Here is a 19,245-nt window from a genome sequence, read left to right as displayed (position 1 = left end):
AGATTTTCACATGGATGATGTCATCAGTGATGCAACTGACCATGTCATGAATGATGTAATATGTGACGTCATCAGCATTGCCGCGCATTGCCGGGGCGCGAGTTATAGTTAGCTCAACTAACGGCGGAATTTCTATGGTTTTGTATGAGAAAAATATGTGAAAAATGTGGGGTTTTTTCAACTGAATTTGATGTTTGTAGTGGGTTCTGGGTAGGAAAACGTAGGATACACGCAAGCCTTAACTCACTGGACTGCCCCGGGTGTCTGTTTTCAGAAATGTGTGGGTTTGGTAGTTTCCCAAGGTGGCCACCGGCCCAGGGCCAAAAACCCAGGTGGTCCACTTACAAAACCAGGATGTTTTGTGATAGATAATTTTGATGTCTCAATACGTTTTGGGCCCTTGCCTGTGGCAGGTACTTGACGAAACACCCACACGAGTGAGGTACCATTTTCTCTGAAGACTTTGGGGAATGCAGGGTGGGTGAAATTTTGTGGATCCACGCAGATTCCAGAACGTGAGGAAAAGGTGTTTTTTTTATTAACAAAGTTTAAGGCTTGCACAGGATTCTGGGCAACAGAACCTGGTGATAGCCAGACAAGTCACCCCATTCTGGTTGCCCCGGGGTGTCTAGTTTTCAAAAACGTATAGGTTTGCTAGGTTTCCCTAGGTGCCGGCAGAGCTAAGGTTCAAAATCTACAGCTAGGCACTTTGCAAACAAGCAATGGGCATAGCCAATAGGTTTCGCCTTTGTGGCCTTATAAGTGTTTAGAGAGCTATTGGCTTTGTTAACGTTTTTAAAATGTATTGCAGAGGATTGTGAATGCTGTGCAGCATGTTTAAAAGTTATAAGCAATAATTAAAAAAGTGTTATAACCATTTGTCACTTTATATATAACCTAGAAAACATAAAACTGAAGTATCCTAATAAAAACCAGAATTAATGAATGAGTTACTTACCTTCGGTAACGATGTATCTGGTAGAGACAGTGTAACCGCAGATTCCTTAACTTAGAATATCCCCAGGCGTCAGACTGGATCTGGAAAATTTTCTGCAGTAGCACCTCTGCGCGCCGCCGCCCGGCTCTGTCCTCATGTAGTTGACGGACATTACGTCAGCGGAGCCATATATGCCCCCCCTCCCCGCGCGCCGACTTCAGTTTGTTGGAGAAACTTTTCCACATCAGAACGCAGAACCATCACCAAAAAACGGTGGGAATATGGGAACAGTGTGCAAAAAATCTATTAAAAAAAATAGAAGAAATTGACAGGTGAGACAGAGAAGTGCTCTGAAAAGCCACCCCGCAAGAGCGAAGGCTCAACCAATGCTAAAGGGAGACAAGGATGTGGAAAAAACGCCTGGTAGAGGATAGAAAGTCTGCATCCAGAGAGTAAAACCATGAAGGAGAACAATTCCGAAACACAAGAAGAGTTCACCACAAGACGTCACCAGAAAGAGACGTCCCAATCCCAAGCAAAGACCCCTAAATGTATAGAGTCAATAGATCTGAAGGAAAAGGCCGCAGGGGTGGCAAAGACTATAAGGCAATGTAGAAGGGGAGAATGGATGGTGGGAAAAAGTGTGAATAGATTTCACACCCTACAATCCAGGTCGAGGGCTGGAAGGAACACATGATCTAATAACATACCGCCTAATCCAGAGAATGGGCGTTATGTAGCAGAGAAACAAAACAAAGTAGTCTGTGTTGGAGTGAGATAATGTCACCTTGCAAAAGGGCAAGCTACCCTAAGGGAGGAGAGTATAGAAAGCCCCAACCTGAAAAGGTCCTCGCAGAACGGGGAGGACGTTAAGGAATCTGTGGCTAGACTAGGTCTCTACCAGATACATCGTTACCGAAGGTAAGTAACTTGTTCATCTGATAGAGACGTCTAGCCGCAGATTCCTCAACTTTGAATAGATACCAAAGCCATACCCACGGAGGAGGCTGGTCTGCGACTGAACCCCACCAAGTGCCAGAAAGAACGTAGCCGTCCAAGAGGTGACTTAACAGCATTGTCAACCTTGGGGACGAACCACAATGAGGATAGTAATGTCAGCGCAGTTAACCGCCAGACCATGAAGCTCTAAAGAGATCGGGTGGCAAAGGCACTAGAAGCCGCCAAGGACAGCACGAAAATCCCTTTGTGTATACCGGGTTGAGAGAGGACAGAGCCAGAGAATCCCCGTGACAAAGTGAGTTCATAACTTCAAAAAAGGAGAAGAACCAATGCAGGGTCTGAAGGATCTGCAGGATCTGAGGTGGCGACAGAAAGTAAAAGCAATTACCGGTCGACCAAGCAAAACAGTGGTAAAAAGCACTGTGGAACCTGAACCTGTAAAGGCACGTGGGGCAGCAGTGGCAATAGGCCGACCATTACCCAGCAAGTGCCAGCATGGAGAAGAAACCATATACTAGATATGCTGGAGTACAAAGGAAGGTTATGACTTCGCAAGAAGCGGAGCTGGACTGAGGATTTGAGAGAACCGCCGGATGCAGTGTGCAGACTGCAGACTGCAGTAAAGCCTCAAGAGACGGCAACTGGTAAGACATAGAACAACGGCCCAATAAGTAAAACAGCTAAAAGGAGCCCTGTTGAAACCGGTACCAACGAGACACAAGTGACAGCAGTGGCAGGATGCCAAACCACAGCCACAAGATGCTGGTAGTACGAAAGCACAAGACACGCCAGGACTAGGCGGTTTGTCACAACATGTTTGTTTATTTATTTGTTTATATAGTGCCTGAATCGACCCCCGGAGGGGTATCTCTGCGCTTCGGAAGAGCAGCGTGAAAGTAGTGCTACTACAGCTGAATCAGAGACAGAAAAGTGTAGTATTGAGCAGCTTCCTAAATTGCAGATGATCAGTGCATTTTCTCAGATGTAGGGGAGCTCGTTCCAATAGCGGGGGCCTAGATGGGAAAGGGCTTTTCCACCTAATCTGGCCTTCCTAACTCGGGGGACCACAAGAAGATGTCTGGAGCTCGAGCGGAGAAACCTAGAAGGAAGGTATGGTGTCAATTTCTCAGAGAGATAGGTGGGACCAAGATTCGACAACACCTTATGGATGGTACAGCAAACTTTGAATCTTACCTGTTGCCGTATTGGAAGCTAGTGAAGCTGAAAAAGAAGAGGGCGGGAAGCAGTCCTGGGGGACATTGAGGACCAATCGCGCTGCAGGGTTCTGGACTCTGCAGGGCCGATGACAAGCAGTCGAGCATCAACAAACAAGAGTGAAGACCGGAAGGTACCTAAGCATACCAGAAGGCATCTAAGTGTGGACACTGGTACCACACCAAGTAAGCGAAGACTTCCTGTAGGGTAGCATAGCAGATCAGAGGCATACAACAGCAAAAAGGCAATGGCCACAAGGGCACCAGCAAGCCAGACACCACATAAGAGCTGGTGGTACAGGTAGACCGGGTCAGGAACCACGGACACCGCATGAATAAAAGAGCCTGCACGAATCCGTTGTGTAAAAACACAGAGCAGATACAGAGCAGGAGGAAAAACGTTTAAACTATGAAAACGTGACCCAAAAAGAGTCTATAGTCGGCTGAACTTACTCGCAGACATGTGGAAACTGGTTAGGACAATGTCCAGAGCAGTAAGTAACCCATGCCCCTTGCCTGAGGAACAACTGTTCCCTACAAGACAGAGTAGGAGAAAGAACTAGTTACAACAGTGGAAAAAGTAAGGATAAATGTAAAGGTCCCGGACCCCAAGAAGCGCGTATTCCAATGCAAATACGCCCCTTCGAGAGTGCACAGCATGAACTTAAGTAAAAACGAGGAAACCCCCGTACGGAAACAGCAGGGAATATGGACACCGCTGTAGGTTAAGCGGCCAGAAGGAGGCCATAACTACGCACGCGTAGAGAACATACGCTAATCCGCTACCTTGGAAGACAAACCCAGAAAGGGCTGTACTTCCAAGTTGCACCAATAGGAATAATAAGCAAGCCGCACAGCGGCAAATAGGGTGTCAGTTGTGAAAAAACTGCAACAAGGTGTCCCGCCAGGCGTGCGAGATAGACACCGCACGGCATGGAACCTATGCCAGGTTCCGATGCACCACAGACAAACCAACCCAGATATGCAACTGAGCAATGCTATACAAGTCTCATTGTAGGAATAAACAAGTAGCTCCCAAATAATGTCCGCAAAGCGACTCCATAGACGCATACCAAGGCACAGGCAGAACCTAATGCCAGCAAATACCCCACATAGGGTAAGGCTAATCCCCAGTAGGGGTGTCCTCTTGAGCTAAGCACACAGTCAGAGGACTGAAAAACAAGAGAAGCAGCCGAACAGCTGCACTGAACGAACATTGAAATGGCTAACCAGCCATGAGCAGTAACCGGCACTATAACTAACCAGTGCATTAGGTTGGGTTCCGTAAAAGGAAGCATAGAATATGGCACCAGAATTTACTGCAGCCCGGACAAGAGACAGGAGAATCGGCGTGGCGGTCAAAAAGATCCACCCCACTGAACGACAGATCTCTGAGGGCATCCCGAATATGATCTGGGAAGCGTCTGTCGCGCAGCCAAGCATGGCGGCGTAAAGCCACAGCGCGAGCAATAACAATTCCCATAAAGTCACTTGTATCAAGGGAAGACCTATGGGAGAATTGTGCCATGCTCCTGCCATACAGCAGAAGACAAAGCAACTCTGTCCGTGGCCCTTCTGCAACATACGGAAGAAGGTTCACAATTGAGTCCCAAAGAGCTGAGGATGAGCGTGCAAACAGACAGGCCTTTTTTAAAACCCAGACACCTGCGCTGGCAGAGGCAACAAGCCGGTGACCACAATCATCCAGCCACCTAGACTCCCTGGTGGGGGGGTAACAATGGCAATGTGGGCGAAGACTGTAAATTAAAAACTGCCTGAACAACTAGGCCCGAGCTGTTGGGCGAAGAGACTGGCAAAGAGGATCACCCGGAGCAGGGCAGTGCCTATGAGCAATAGCCCGATCAACAGGGTCACCAGAAGAGGGTCTGGACCAAATGCCATGCAGGATGTCAGATAAAGAGTCCCCAAAGGGTAGCAAAGGATCTACCTCGATAGGCTCCAAATGGAGCAGATACAATAAAGGCACCATAGGAGGCTGAAAGCAGAGTACAGCAGCTGCCTCAAGAATAGCATGCGCAAAGGCAGCACTACATTCAGTCGCCATCCTTGTAGGTGATAACAAACCGTCGGTAGGAGACGGTTGAAGACTAATCCTGCCAGTAGACATAAGGGTGGAGGAGCCGGAGTCTGACCCGAAGGCCAGGCATCACTGGGTACTTGCACCAGGGCCACTTGATCGCGGGAGTCCAGGAAAGCATCATGTTGTAAAGGAGGAGGCGTAATTGCTAGTAATCGCGTCGACCGACGCCGTGTAGGAGACCTAGAGCTGCCTGAAGAATCAGGAGGAACAACAACCTCAACCAAGGGAAAAGGAATAGACGTTGGTACTGGCATCGATCGACTCCGTGCCTGAGTTGCCTGGACGTCGACGACCTCCAGAGGGGACAAGACTTGGAACCCGTCCGACGTCGATCCCACCGCCAAATGTGCACAGTGGGGCAAGCCGGGCGTCGAGCATGGCCAGGTGTCAGGCCGGGCGTCGGGGCCGGCGCCGTCTTCGACGTCAACAAAAAAAGCCACTCAGGACTATGCGAAGACTGACTGGGTGGACTGGACGGGCGACTGGGAGGATTGTATCGGCTGCGGAACCGTCGTCGATGCACACAGTCGGTGCCGAGGAAGAATCCACCGGCGATGACCCAACATGAGTGCCTTCCACCACTTTGGGGCCCGAAGGCGCTCCAGGGTAAGGGGGTGACAAAGTAAGACTGGAGTGCCTCAGAATAAGCCTCCATTTGAGCACGCATCACTCCAACTCCTGGAAGAACTAGTTACTTACCTTCGGTAACGCTTTTTCTGGTGGATACAATATCTGCCTGTGGATTCCTCACCTTCTGAATACCCCCTGCGCCAGTATTCTGCGGGAAATTCTTTCCTAGCTCTCCAATGTCGACGAAGACATCACAATAGGGAGGCTCCGCACACGACACCGTATGTCGTCATCGGAGCCATAAAAGGACCTCGTCTGCGTGCTGACGTCAGTTCCACCCATTTTTTCGGGGCCACCGAGGCAAACGGGCGGACCGACATTTTCACATATATACATAGTATATCAAATATATACACATACATAGAATCACAAATGCATAATCAAAAAAGGCAGAGAAATAACATGTGAAAAAGCATTTCTCATTATTAAAGTATAAACATGATTAAAATAAAGCATTTTTTGGTAGAAACAGGTGGACAACGGGGAGGCAGGTGGGACAGTGAGAAATCCACAGGCAGATATTGTATCCACCAGAAAAAGCGTAACAGAAGGTAAGTAACTTGTTCTTCTGATGGATACTTCGGTCTGTGGATTCCTAACCTTCTGAATAGACTCCCAAAGCTGTACCTCTCCTGGAGGAGGGTAGGCCAAAAAATCCTACAGAACGAGCAAAATGGCCATCCCTCCTGACCTCCGAATCCAAGCAGTAATGCTTTGCAAAAGTATGGAGGGAGGCCCAAGTTGCTGCTTTACAGATATCAAGAACAGGAACACATCTAGCCAAAGCAGAAGGAGTAGACTTCGCTCTGGTGGAATGAGCTCTGATACCTTCAGGAGGGTCCTTCTTGGCCAGGGCGTAGCAAATCTTGATGCACAAAATAATCTACCTGGAATTAGTCCTCTTGTGCACAGCCTTGCCTTTCATCTTCCCAACATAACCCAAAAAGAGCTGATCGTCCAGCCTCAGATCTCTTGTCCGGTCCAAATAAAAGCTGGCAGCCCTCTTAGGGCCCAAACGATGTAGTCTTTCCTCCTCCTTGGAAGGGTGAGGGGGAGGATAAAAGGTGAGTAAAGTAATAGACTGTCCCATATGAAAAGGGTTAACCACCTTGGGAAGGAAAGCAGCCCTGGTCCTTAGAACCAACTTATCTGCATGAATCGTCAGAAAAGGAGGTTTCGAATTAAGAGCCTGAAGTTCACTTACCCTCCTAGCTGAGGTAATGGCAATCAAGAAAACAGTCTTGAAAAAGAGAAGCCTCAACGGGCAAGAATGAAGAGGCTCAAAAGGAGAACCCATTAAAAAGGTAAGAACGAGATTCAAATCCCACTGAGGCATAATAAAAGATGTGGGAGGGAACTTATTTTTAAGGCCCCTAATGACCCTCATGACAATGGGGTACTTGAATAAAGACGGCTGGTCCGGCAAACATAGAAAGGCCGACAAATAGCCCTTAACAGTGGCTACAGCACAACCTTGCCGTGCCAAAGAAAGTGAAACCTCTAGAATATTAGACAAACAGGCCTTCAAAGGGTCAATGTCTCTCTCTCCGCACCACTCAACAAACCTGGACCATCTGGAAGAGTAAACAGACTTAGTGGAGTGTTGCCTGGACGATGAAATAACATCCACTATATCTGGAGGGAGAGAGAAAGAACTCAGGTGGCCCCGTTCAAACTCCAGGAATGAAGGTGCAAGCTCTGGAGGTGGGGGTGTAAAACCTGCCCCTGCGACTGCGAGAGGAGGTCTGTCCTGAGAGGGAGACGGAGCGGCGGGTACGATGAGAGGTGAAGTAGATTTGTGTACCACACCCTTCCGGTGTGATCAATATAACTTGGGCCTGGTCGTGGCAAATCTTCCTCACAACCCGAGGAATCAAGGGTATGGGAGGAAACGTGTAATGGAGTTGTGAGCTCCAATCTATCTGAAACGTGTCCCCCAATGCTCCCTGCATCGGATACTGGAGACTGCAGAACAGTGGGCAGTACGCGTTCTCTTGAGTGGCAAACAGATCCACCCGAAGAGACCCCCACACTGAAAGATGTGATGGACCACCTCCGGATGAAGCCGCCACTCGTGATAGGCCGAGTAACGCTGACAGACACCGGCCGGATGATTTGCAAACACACAAATCCGATGGCCCTAAACCCAGGACCAGCGTCGCAGAGCCTCTCAACACAGACGAAAAGACCCTACACCTCCCTGTTTGTTGATGTACCACATCGCGGTAGTGTTGTCCGTCAGGACCTGAACCGACTGACCGCGAAGGGAAGGAAGGAAAGCCTTTAGTGCCAAACTTATCGCCCTCAATTCCAACAGGTTGATATGAAGCAACCTTTCTTCTGGAGACCAAAGACCTTTGACCTCCAGATCCCCCAGATGAGCACCCCACCCTAGAGTGGAGGCATCAGTGATCACTGTGGTCACCGGCGGAGGAGACAAAGGGGTTTCCTTGAGACAGGTTGCCCTGCACACTCCACCAAGTCAGCTCCGCTGCAGCTTCTCTGGGGATTCTGCTCTTCTCCCTGAGATCTCCGTTTTTCTGATACCACTGCCTGCGGAGGCACCCCTGGAGTGCCCTCATGTGCCAGCGCGCATGGTTGACCAACAGAATGCAGGAAGTGAACAGACCGTGCAGGCGAAGGACCTTCAGGACTGGAACAACCGCTCCATCGTGAAATAAAGGAATAATTTCCTGAATGTTGAGAATACTCTGCGGAGGAGGGAAAGCTCGAGACACAGAAGTGTCCCGTATTGCCCCAATGAACAGGCTGCGCTGAGAAGGCACCAGGTGAGATTTTAATACATTTATCGAGAAACCCAATTTGAACAACAGATAAGCTGTTACCTGCAAATGGCGCGAAACCAACTCTAGAGACTCTGTTTTTAACAGCTAGTCGTCCAGGTAGGGGAAAACAGGAACCCCTGACCATCTGAGATGAACCGCTACCACCGCCATCACCTTTGTAAAGACTCGAGGTGCAGAAGTAAGACCAAACAGAAGAACCGCAAACTGATAATGTTGGGACCCTACTGTGAACTGGAGCTACTTCAGATGCGACCTGAGGATGAAAATAGCATCCTGTAGATCGATGGACACCATCCAGTCTTCCTGTTGCAGCGCAAGAAGAACCTGAGCCAAGGTCAACATTTTGAACTTCTCCTGTCTGAAGTAAAGGTTCAAAATCCTGAGGTCCCACGATTGGTCTTAAGCAACCGTCCTTTTTTGGGATCAGGAAATACCGGGAGTAGCCACCCTGATCCCTTTCCTGCTCCGGAACCACCTCTATCGCACCTTTCAGTAGCAAGGTAAGAACCTCCTGTTGTAAAAGCAGTAAGTGGTCCTCTGAGCACCAACCCTGGTGAGGAGGGTAAGGAGGAGGAAACTCCAAAAAGAGAAGGGCGTACCCATTCTCCACAAGATTCAAGACCCAACGATTGGACGTGATCAGTCTCCATTCTTGTAGAAAGTGGGACACCTGACCTCCAACCAGACCAACATGTTCTAAGATGGGGGATCTAGAACTGCTTTCCTGGTGTACCAACGGGAGGGGAAGTAGAGGAAGAAGAGGAGGATTGTTGTCAAGCTGCTCCCCTGAGGCCTCTTTTATTCACCCCTCTGTACGACTTGTACAAGGGATTCTGCTGTTGCTGGCTCTGTTGAGACTGTTGGCACCACGAAAGGAAGCAGATCTCCCAAATCCACATTATCGCTTGTAGCCTTATCCTCTAGACTGCACCTGGAGACCCAGAGACATTGCAGTAGCCCTGCTGTCCTTAAAACGCTCTAGGGCTGAGTCCGCCTTTGAACCAAAGTTTTGACCCATCAAAGGGCGAATCCAGCGAAGTCGCCGGAACATCAGATGAGAAACCAGACAACCAAAGCCATGCCTGTCTCCTTGCAGCCACAGAAGACCCCATCACACAAGCTACAGCGTCAGCAGTGTCCATGCCTGATTGAATCACCTGATGTGCTGCAGCCTGTGAATCAGAAAGGACTTCCAAGAAATTAGCCCGATCCTCCTCAGGCAACTTCGGAGCTAGCTGCATGACTGAGTCCATCAAAGCATGGGTATACCTCCCAAGAAGGCAAATTGCATTAGTGGATTTAAGAGCCATACTTGCAGAAGAGAACACCTTCATGGCCGCTTGCTCCATCTTTTTAGAATCCCTATCACCAAGAATGGCAGGGAAAGAACCAGAAGACTGCTTCGAACAAGAAGCCTGGACAACCAAACTTTCCGGCGTAGGATGTGATGATAAAAAAAGCCGGATCTTCAGGAGCGGGCCTGTACCTTCTAGAGATGGAATGAGAAACCGCAGGAGCAGATAAAAGCTTCTGCCAAACCTCCAAGATTGGTTCTGTCAAAGCATCAGTAAAGGGAAGCAACGGTTCAGAAGTTGAAGAAGTATTGAGAACTTCAGTAAGAATATTAGATTTCACCTCAGCTGAGGGAAGCTGAAGACCAAGCAATTCAGCCGCCTTTCTTATGACCTTATAATAAGGAGCAATGTCTTGAACAACCCCAGCATTTGCAGATGGAAGAATATACTCAGGGGAAGTATCCAGGCCAGTAGCCTCATGAACGCCTTCAAACTCATCGATAGAATCAACAATCTCTCCTTCCTCCTGATTCTGTGCATATTCCTCCTCTTCAAGGAGCCTCTGCGCCTCTCTCCCAGAGAGTTGTATAGGAATAGGCGTGAGCAGCGCCACACAAGGCGCCGGTGAAGACATCAATGACTTCAATGGAGGAGCCTCAGCTTCAAACCTCGACGTCGATCGAATTCGAGGTGGCGCAGACTCAGCAGCCGAAGGAGCCCAAGGAGCCAGAGTTGAGGACCTCGGCGCCGGGAAATGCCAAGCCGGAGTAGACGGCAAGAATGGCATAAAGGGTGCTTGAGGATCGAATTGAGAAACACCCAGGTTAAAGGCCAAAGGACCCACGGGTCCCGAAGGCGCACTGGATGGAGCAGAGGCCCTGGCAAACATGCTAAACATCGCATTAAGAAAATACAAAGAATCTGACCCAGGAGCAGGAAAAGCAGGATATGGATCTGTACCTTCCCGAAGAGGAACCACCTGAGGTCGAATCGGAGGCTGCAGAGCCAGGGACGGCGCCCGCACAGGAAAAGACTCCCTAGGCGCCCGAGACATCGCTTTAGCCGATGAGTCTTCATGCAGCGAAGTGCCCTTCGCAGCCGGCGACCTCGGAACCGGAGATGGAACCGGCGTCACCCAAAGAGAAGGAGATGGAGAAACTAAGTCCTTTCTTCGAGGCCGCTCAGCCGGAGATGACGACCTCAAAGCCCTGGCCTTCGAAGAATGGTGTCGAGAGTCATGTCTTTTCTTGGACTTCTTATGTTTTTTCGACTTCGAAGTATGGGGAGATGAAGACTTCGCCTTCTTTCGACCTCGCTTCTCCTTTTTGGCTTTGGCCATGAATAGCTTGGCATCACACTCCTTGATAGCCATTGGATTCATTTTCCTGCAGCTTTGACATTCATCGACGTCATAGTCCGAACATAAGCACCAGAGGCGATCTTCATTCGGGTCCGTGATCGAAATATTGCCGCCACACTCTCTGCAGGGTTTAAATCCAGTCTTCCTGAAAGTAGACATCAGAATCAAATAAGAGATACAAAGTTGTCTTCGTAGAAAATGGAGAGCCCCTAGAAAAACCGTTAAGTGTCGACAGCGTGGGAACGGATGTCAACACGCCGACGAGGTCCTTTTATGGCTCTGATGACGTCATACGGTGTCGGGAGCGGAGCCTACCTATTGTGAAGACCTCGTTGACGTGGGAGAGCTAGGAAATAATTTCTCGCTAAATATTGGCGCAGGGGGTATTCAGGAGGTGATGAATCCACAGGCAGAAGTATGCCTCAGAAAGGGGGGGGTATGGAGGAAGCGACTGCCGGGCGCCCTTATCTGGCATTGAGCAAGAGAAGTAGGCGCCAGCAGTACACGTATGGGAGGAAGACCTCCGCGCTAGACGCTTGTGCTTACCTGCCTTCGAAGGACATGCGCGGGAACGACCTCTGGAACAGGCCCGATTCAGGGAGGGAGGGCGGCGACGCGAAGGGCCTGGAACGGACAGCCGTGCGGCCACTAGTTTCATACGAGGCTCTCTCAGGGACTTGGGCTTCAACTTCTTGGAGTCGCGGTGCCTGCCGAGGCACCACATAGAGATGAGGTACGGGTCAGTGCCAGACATCTGAATGCGCACAGGCTTTACAAACCTCTAAGCCGGAAGGCACTGCACACCGTTCCCACGACACCAATGGTGTCGAGAAGGCCCAAAAACCAGGCCAAGGAACTGCTGGTTTTTTAGAATCCGCGCTCGGATGCAGAACAGAAGAAAACTGACGTCAGCGCAGGGATATTCTAAGTGAACCAAAATACCAAAGATACCAAAAATGTGTTCTAGTTTTATTGTTTATGCAAGGAAGGGGGCAGTGGAGGGAGGGGGAGTGGAGTTGAGGTGCAGAGAGGGAGGGGATGCGAGGAGGCTGAGTGGAGGTGCAGGGAGTAGGAGGTGGGGGGATGGAGGGGTGAAGGTGGAGGGTGAGTGAGGGAGGTGGAGGGAGTGAAGGTGGGAGAGTGGAGGTGGGGAGAGTAGAGGTGGAGGGCGTGGAGGTGGACATTTATTTAGGTTTGATCTAAGTTTTGGGGAATCAGGCGTCCCACAGCTTGCGTCATTAAAAGCCATAAAGGTCTAGTTGAAGGAGAGGAGATTTAAACATTACCAGACACCCTGCGCTGCACTTTATGGAAATGTCTAATTTCAGCACATAGGCATTTCAAAAATATTTGTCATTCCTAGGCGAGATCCAGTTTCCTGCTATTGTGGATTCACGATTTGAAGTTTGAGGTCTTCTGGTAGTTACTGTCAGAGGGTTTCAAGACGTCACAATGTCTAACTGGCATAAACTTATTCACTCTTGAGAAAAAGTGAATTGCAGCAATTTCTCATGACTTCGGTGCACTTTGATTATTGTTTCCTCATTCCAGATTGAAAAGGAAAATGGATTTTTAAAAGAGTTCATTTGAAATACATTAACTTTATATATTTTTTTGCACCCGTGCTATTAACAATACAGTTTGCGAATGCAAACAAAAAAAAACAGCAGCCAGCATATGGAGCGGTAAATTAAAAAAAAACATTCAACGTGCAAAAGCGATTTTCAGAAATTGAGCAGCCTGGCAGCAAATGATGACAGCTGCTGGCCCTCGATAAAATTTAAAAATATATTTTTTCAAGGACAGTACCAGGAGGGGTGGGAAGCAACAGAGGAGCGGATGAGGAGTGCACGGGGAGCAGTCACGAGTGGTGCGCAACGGTGGTGTGTGGGACCAACTCAGGAACTAAAGGCAGGTATAGAATAAAAAAATAACTATAAAACAAAAAAAGATCGCTTGAGGAAGCAATGGATGCACTGGGGAAAGAAGGACCAACACGAGGAGTGCACAGGAGCGGTGCTTGAGGCGGGAAGCAGCACACGAGAGAGACAGCAAACAACATGCACTCTAATAGAAACAAGCGGTCTTCACTTTACAAGCACTGCACTCGTGCTTGTTGCGGCATCCACGGAGCAAGCAGCGGCGTGCAGGGCCCATATGTTTGTAATTAACGTGGCCGCGCGCTGCTCGCTCCCGCAAGGTGGATGCCGCCACAAGCACGATTGCAGTGCTTGAAAAGTGAAGACCGATTGCTAAAGGCCCTCTCCTGGAGCAACGCATAAGCTCTGCCTAAGCGAGACCTAAAAAAGGGTCAGTTTTCACTGTAAAAATGAAGTGTGTCCACCATACGTTTGGAGTGGTTTCCTGTTGCGGGCACTAGGCCTACCCACACAAGTGAGGTACCATTTTTATCGGGAGACTTAGGGTAACACAGAATTGTACAGCAACTGTTATTAACTTTTGACTTTCGATGCATTTCTGCCTTCCAAATGAAAGACAATGTGTAAAAAAGAAGTCCCTTTGAAAAATGTCCTACAATTCTCATGCTAGTATGGGTACTCACAATTTGGGAAATGTGCAAATAGCTACGGTTTCTAAACTCGATATTTTGTTCCAATTTCAGAAATACAAGGTGTCTTCCATACTGATTTTGCACTTATATATATATACCAAGATTCCGAATGGGCTAAATATCGTAGAAGATCTTCATAATTTTCTGTAAATATTTTAGCTTGTTTCATTATTCTGCGCAGTATTTTATTGGTTTTATCTATATTTATGGTTTTACTTATTTTTATATTGTGCTGAGGATGATTCATTGCTAATTTATTGAGTTTTCCTATGGATTTCTCTAGTGAGTAGTGTGTATATATATGTGTATAATTTTATTTGTATATATATATATATATATATATATATATATATATATATATATATATATATTATATTGATGAAACTGTCCTTGTTTTTGTTGATGTGATAATTTTGATGCAGTATTTTCCTTTCCAGATTAACATCTTTTTGTATTCTAAACATCTTTTGGTATTCTAAATTTCTTTTTCTAAAAACTTTTTCTACTAAATGTATATTTGCACATGTTCTCATGGAGAGATCAGCCGGTTTTTGCACTTTACAGCACTTTGCACTTTTCACTATCAATTCGGCATGGCTGTTGATAATTTGTAATGTTTGAAATTATCATGCTCTGGCCCATTGTAGGGGCTTAATTGTTTGCACTAATTTTTTGCACTTTTTCATTATTCATGTGGTTTTTAATTAATTTTTCTTGGCTATGTCCGTTTGACCTCCTGTGACTATAATCAGCATTAACTGGTATTTTGCTAGGACTTAGGGCACTTGCCCTTTATTTCTTTTTATTCATTATTTGTCATCATTGTTTTTATGGAGCCTGTTTAGGAATTATTATGGTTTGTAACCTTTTTCCTTCACTGTGACAATTTTCTCTGTAGACAATGATGGTTTGAACATATTTATATGAGGTTTATCATAAAGTTCTGAAAGACTCTTTTAGCCATTCAATTACAATGTAAATAGTATTTTTACTATGTTTTTGCTTTTGTGGGAGGAGTCTAATTAAGGGTCTGCCAGTATTTAACCACATGTTTCTCTGGGACTGTCATGTGATCAAGTCCAGGTTTCCTGTACGAAACGTGTCATGCTGCCGTTCCCATTAATGGAATAAAGCACTTTATCTTTTCTACGAAAATCCTCGTTGTGGTCTGTACCTGTTTTTTGTGTTGGAGCCTTGCTGAGTTGCTGACACTACAGGATTATATATATATATATATATATATATATATATATATATATATATAAAATGCCGAAATGCATACGCCCGTCTACCTGCCTTAGTTCTGCAATTAAAGAAGCTTCACTTTGCTCCCCTACTGAGGCCTCTGCCTTTTCTTTTGGAGGAGGGTTTTTGTATATATATATATATATATATATATATATATATATATATATATATATATATATATATATATATATATTCCCAAATTAATTGCTATATACCCAGTACATAATAAAAAAACATTGCAAGACGCTGCTCAGTTATTGGCTCTGGGCTCGTCGGGTTCTTGGTGAACCTACAAGTGCTATATATCCCCACAACCAGAAAGGTCCAGCGGATGTAACAGTATTTTGCTTTCAAACATTGTCATATTTAGAAATTACAGGTAAAAACGTTAGCACAAATGGCTGTTTTTTTCAACTCATTTTAAATTTTTCCACTGTTAGTTTCTATAAAGAAACCTTTAAGAATCAACACAAATGACCCCTTGCTGTATTCAGTAATGTGTCTACTTTTCTAAAATGTATAGCTTTCCAGGATCCATTATTGCTTTCATGCCCATTTCTACCATTAACTGGAAGAAGGTTGAAAGCACAAAAAATAGCAAAAAAGGCTATGACCCAGTAAAATGCCAAAACTGTGTAAACAAGGCAGGGTAGTGGTCCTACTTGTGTGATATTTGGTAGCTTGCATGAATGTATAGGAATTGAATTGCCCTATGGGCATTATCCCTAAGGACGACAGTGACGTCACAGCCAGATGGGCGGGACGACGAGTGCCAGGAAGGGGAGGGCTCAGAATTACACAACATCACAGGGAAGGATTGTGACATCGTTGATATAGCAGTGGGGCTCAGAGCCATGGACTGGCCACAAGGGGCTATAACATCTAAGCCAGGATGATGAGGTCTACAATAAGCGCAGGAGGCCTGGGAGGTTCCTGAAAACAATGATTCGGCATGTTCCTTGTCATGGGGTCAACAAACATCTAGGTGCGAGGCTAGAGAGGCAGCATTATCTCCAGGTGGTCACAAAGGCAGATATACCCATCATATGGGAAGAGGTGCGTCCTGTTGGACAAGGGGGTCTACTGAAAACAGACCAAGCGGCAGTGTAAACGTGAGAGTCTGATCGAGGAAGAAACATGGAAGTTAACATGCCCAGAAAGTCTTCCTGCTCTGAGAAACCGAAGGAAGAAGACAAGTATTGAGGGTTTAACAAAATCTTTATGCCTCCTAACTTGCAGAAGACATCTGACAAGACCGAAAGTCAAGGTGGGAGGTCGCCCGCTGCAAACATCCCTGGCATGTGCCGACAGAGCTCGCCCAGCAGTAGAAAAAGTAGTCCTCCAAGGAGACACGAAGACCAGGGGGCCACAGGAATGTGTCCGGTTCACAGTGATCGCAAGAAGTGATCTTGCAAAGGCCCCTACTCCTGCACCTGCAAAAACGATCTTCCACACCGCAGGGTGCCCTCATCCCCCGATCTAGGAGTCTGTCCCCTAACAAGATGGAGGCACAGCAAAATAAAAAAAATTGGGACACACTGCAAGCTTTGCGCCACAGACACTCGTCCTCTCCTCAAACAAAGGAGAAAAAACTAACTTGATGGACTTTAAACGTTTTACGGAAACCCTATTTACCCAACGAGCAGAACTCAGTACGACTTGTCGACTTGTGGTACCATGGTACCATGGTCATTTAGAGTATTACATTTAAAAATATGGCTGATGTAGGCCCCTTCTCCTGTGAGCACGGCAGCCAAGGGTGACTGGCCTGTGAAAAGTCCGGAGGATGGGGCGCGGTCAGTCAACATATAATTGCACGAATCTCAACAGCGGTTTCATTACAGTTCGGCTCAACTGCTTATTTTGTATTAACAAACACCACAACACGCGCGTTCCAATGCCACCCTCGAGTGCGGAAAGATCACCTGTTTCACAGGTCCTGTCAGAAGGCTGGCGCGCGCTTGTCCGGTGCCGGAAAAGAGCACATCATATCCTTCCCTTTTACGTTTGCCCAGGCGTGCTAAAACAGATAAAATGTGGCAGTCGCCGAGGCCTCCTTACTGCCCAAGGAAGACGCAAACAGGGTATTCACTTGGGCCAGCCATCCCACTTGCTCCTATTATTTCAGGAATGCAGAAGGCAACCAGTGGTGCGCGCGCACCACAAAGGAGCGGGGGGAGGGAGCGCGGAAGTAAGGCGAACGTGCGCTGCTGCGCGTGCTAGCCACGGACTGGAATGGGCATTGCAAAGGCAGGACATACGCTGGCCTTTGCCTAATCGTGTGCTGTATTTTTATTAAAAAAGCCCGCGAAAGCCAATGACAGCCGGAGAAAGCAAAACCACATGCACGAGCGTGTGGTTAGCTTTCTGAAGCTCCTTCAAGAGGTCTTGCGCTGCGCGAGCATGCTGCGCACTGCAACGCTAGGCGCAAGACCTAAAAATGATGGTTTTCTGACAAAAGTTTGTCTGTCCCTGAAAGCTGGGAAAATTGTGATTCTAGCCCCACAAACCCTTTGTTGATACCATTTGCAAGGAAAAAACAAGACGCTTTCATTTGTAGCATTCACCCCCCCCTTGCAAAATGTGCTGTATTTAGGCTAATTTCTGGGTCCCCCCTAGGGGAATCCACAAACCTTGGGTACCTTTAGAATCCCCATGATGTTCTATGAAAAGGACGCAAATTTGGTGTGGCTCCCTTATGTGGTCAAAATGCTACAGGGGCCTAAGCGCGACCTACCCCAAATAGCCAATAACAAAGGCTTAGGCCGAGGGGAGAGGGGGAGGGTTGGATACATCTACATACAAAGATATATATATATATATATACACACACACACACACACACACACACACACACATACATATTGCGTATTAATCCAACATAATAAACCAACCTGAGCATGAAACAATGCTAATGCTTTAGCAGTATGCATAGGAATCAGGACCTTCATGAGAAACTGCTTGTGTTCCGCTTTCAATGGCAACGCAAAACCATTAATAATACTGAAAAACAAAACAAAAGGGTTGAAGTCACATTACTGCTGTTCAATAGAATGGCTGCAATGTAGACAGTAGTTTAAAATGAAAGACATTTGCTTTTATATAATGGCCTTTTCAAATATCTAAAACAGCAGTTTTATGCTTACAAATTGCACTACTTGAACCCCCTCTCCCACCATCTACTTTTACAGCTTAAAAAAGATTTACAATGAAAGCAAAGTAATGTCATAAAAATATCCCCTACTCGAATACGTACCTGCTGAAAAATGTTATTATAAGGGTCATTGTCACACACAAAATTTGGATAAAAATGTCACCTATATAATAATCCCTCTTTAGCTTAATACTTAAAGGTCTAGACAGGGAGTTTACTTATGCCTTCTCATGGTGCAAGACATGATCAGACCATTGCAAAGTTCAAATTAGGGCAGATTCAGTTAAATTTGAATAGAAAAGTGAACATAGAAAATCAATAAGTTCGATGTCAGAAAATCTTTTAAGTTAGAACATTACAGGTATTATTCAATCACAGAACACATTAAAAAAAACTTAAGTTGGAAACTAAAAAGCAACTGAGAAGATACTCAACTCAGACATTTTTTTAGATTGACTAACAATATTAAGTAGATTCTTTCACAATTTTTCCAAGTACTAATGATATTTGCGATAGTCACGGTACTGTGTGAAATGAAGGATAAATTCAGGGTATGTAGATAATTATCCTTTAATTAGTCGAAGAGCTCAATACATGTCATCCAGCAAGTTCAGCATCTCAGGAACAACTCTCCTTTACAAATGATGCACAGTATCATGACATGTATAACATTCCATATTCTAGCAGTGACTTAACTGGCACATGCACAAGAAAGAAACAACAGTACATTTAAGAATGCAAACACAACACATCCCCCTTTCCTAATGATAAAAAACCCCAAAAACAAATAGGAAGGAAAAATTATTAAAACACTAGATTCAGATTCAGATTCAAAATCTTTATTCGATTGTAGGTTTTACAATCATAAAAGTACAGTTTATAAGCACACAATAAAAATAACGTTACAAACAATTCACTTCAATTGGCAAATAAAGACACAGTATACAGTACAATATTTTAGACAGTA

The 19,245-nt window shown here is 46.3% G+C and overlaps 1 protein-coding gene across 1 annotated transcript in view; it reads right to left on the bottom strand.

Annotated features, from left to right (window-relative positions):
- PPP2R5A (protein phosphatase 2 regulatory subunit B'alpha) overlaps positions 1–19,245 on the bottom strand; it is an 836,659-nt gene that overhangs the window by 297,809 nt on the left and 519,605 nt on the right. Inside the window, exon 7 of the mRNA XM_078649746.1 lies at positions 18,019–18,127. Coding sequence (XP_078505872.1) covers positions 18,019–18,127 — 109 coding nt within the window. The remainder of the gene's footprint in view (positions 1–18,018; positions 18,128–19,245) is intronic.

This window comes from Lissotriton helveticus, chromosome 6 (assembly GCF_964261635.1).
Source record: "Lissotriton helveticus chromosome 6, aLisHel1.1, whole genome shotgun sequence".
Lineage (NCBI taxonomy): Eukaryota > Metazoa > Chordata > Amphibia > Caudata > Salamandridae > Lissotriton > Lissotriton helveticus.
Note: the sequence above shows the minus strand (reverse complement) of the source record. Positions and strands in the feature narration are given on the sequence as shown.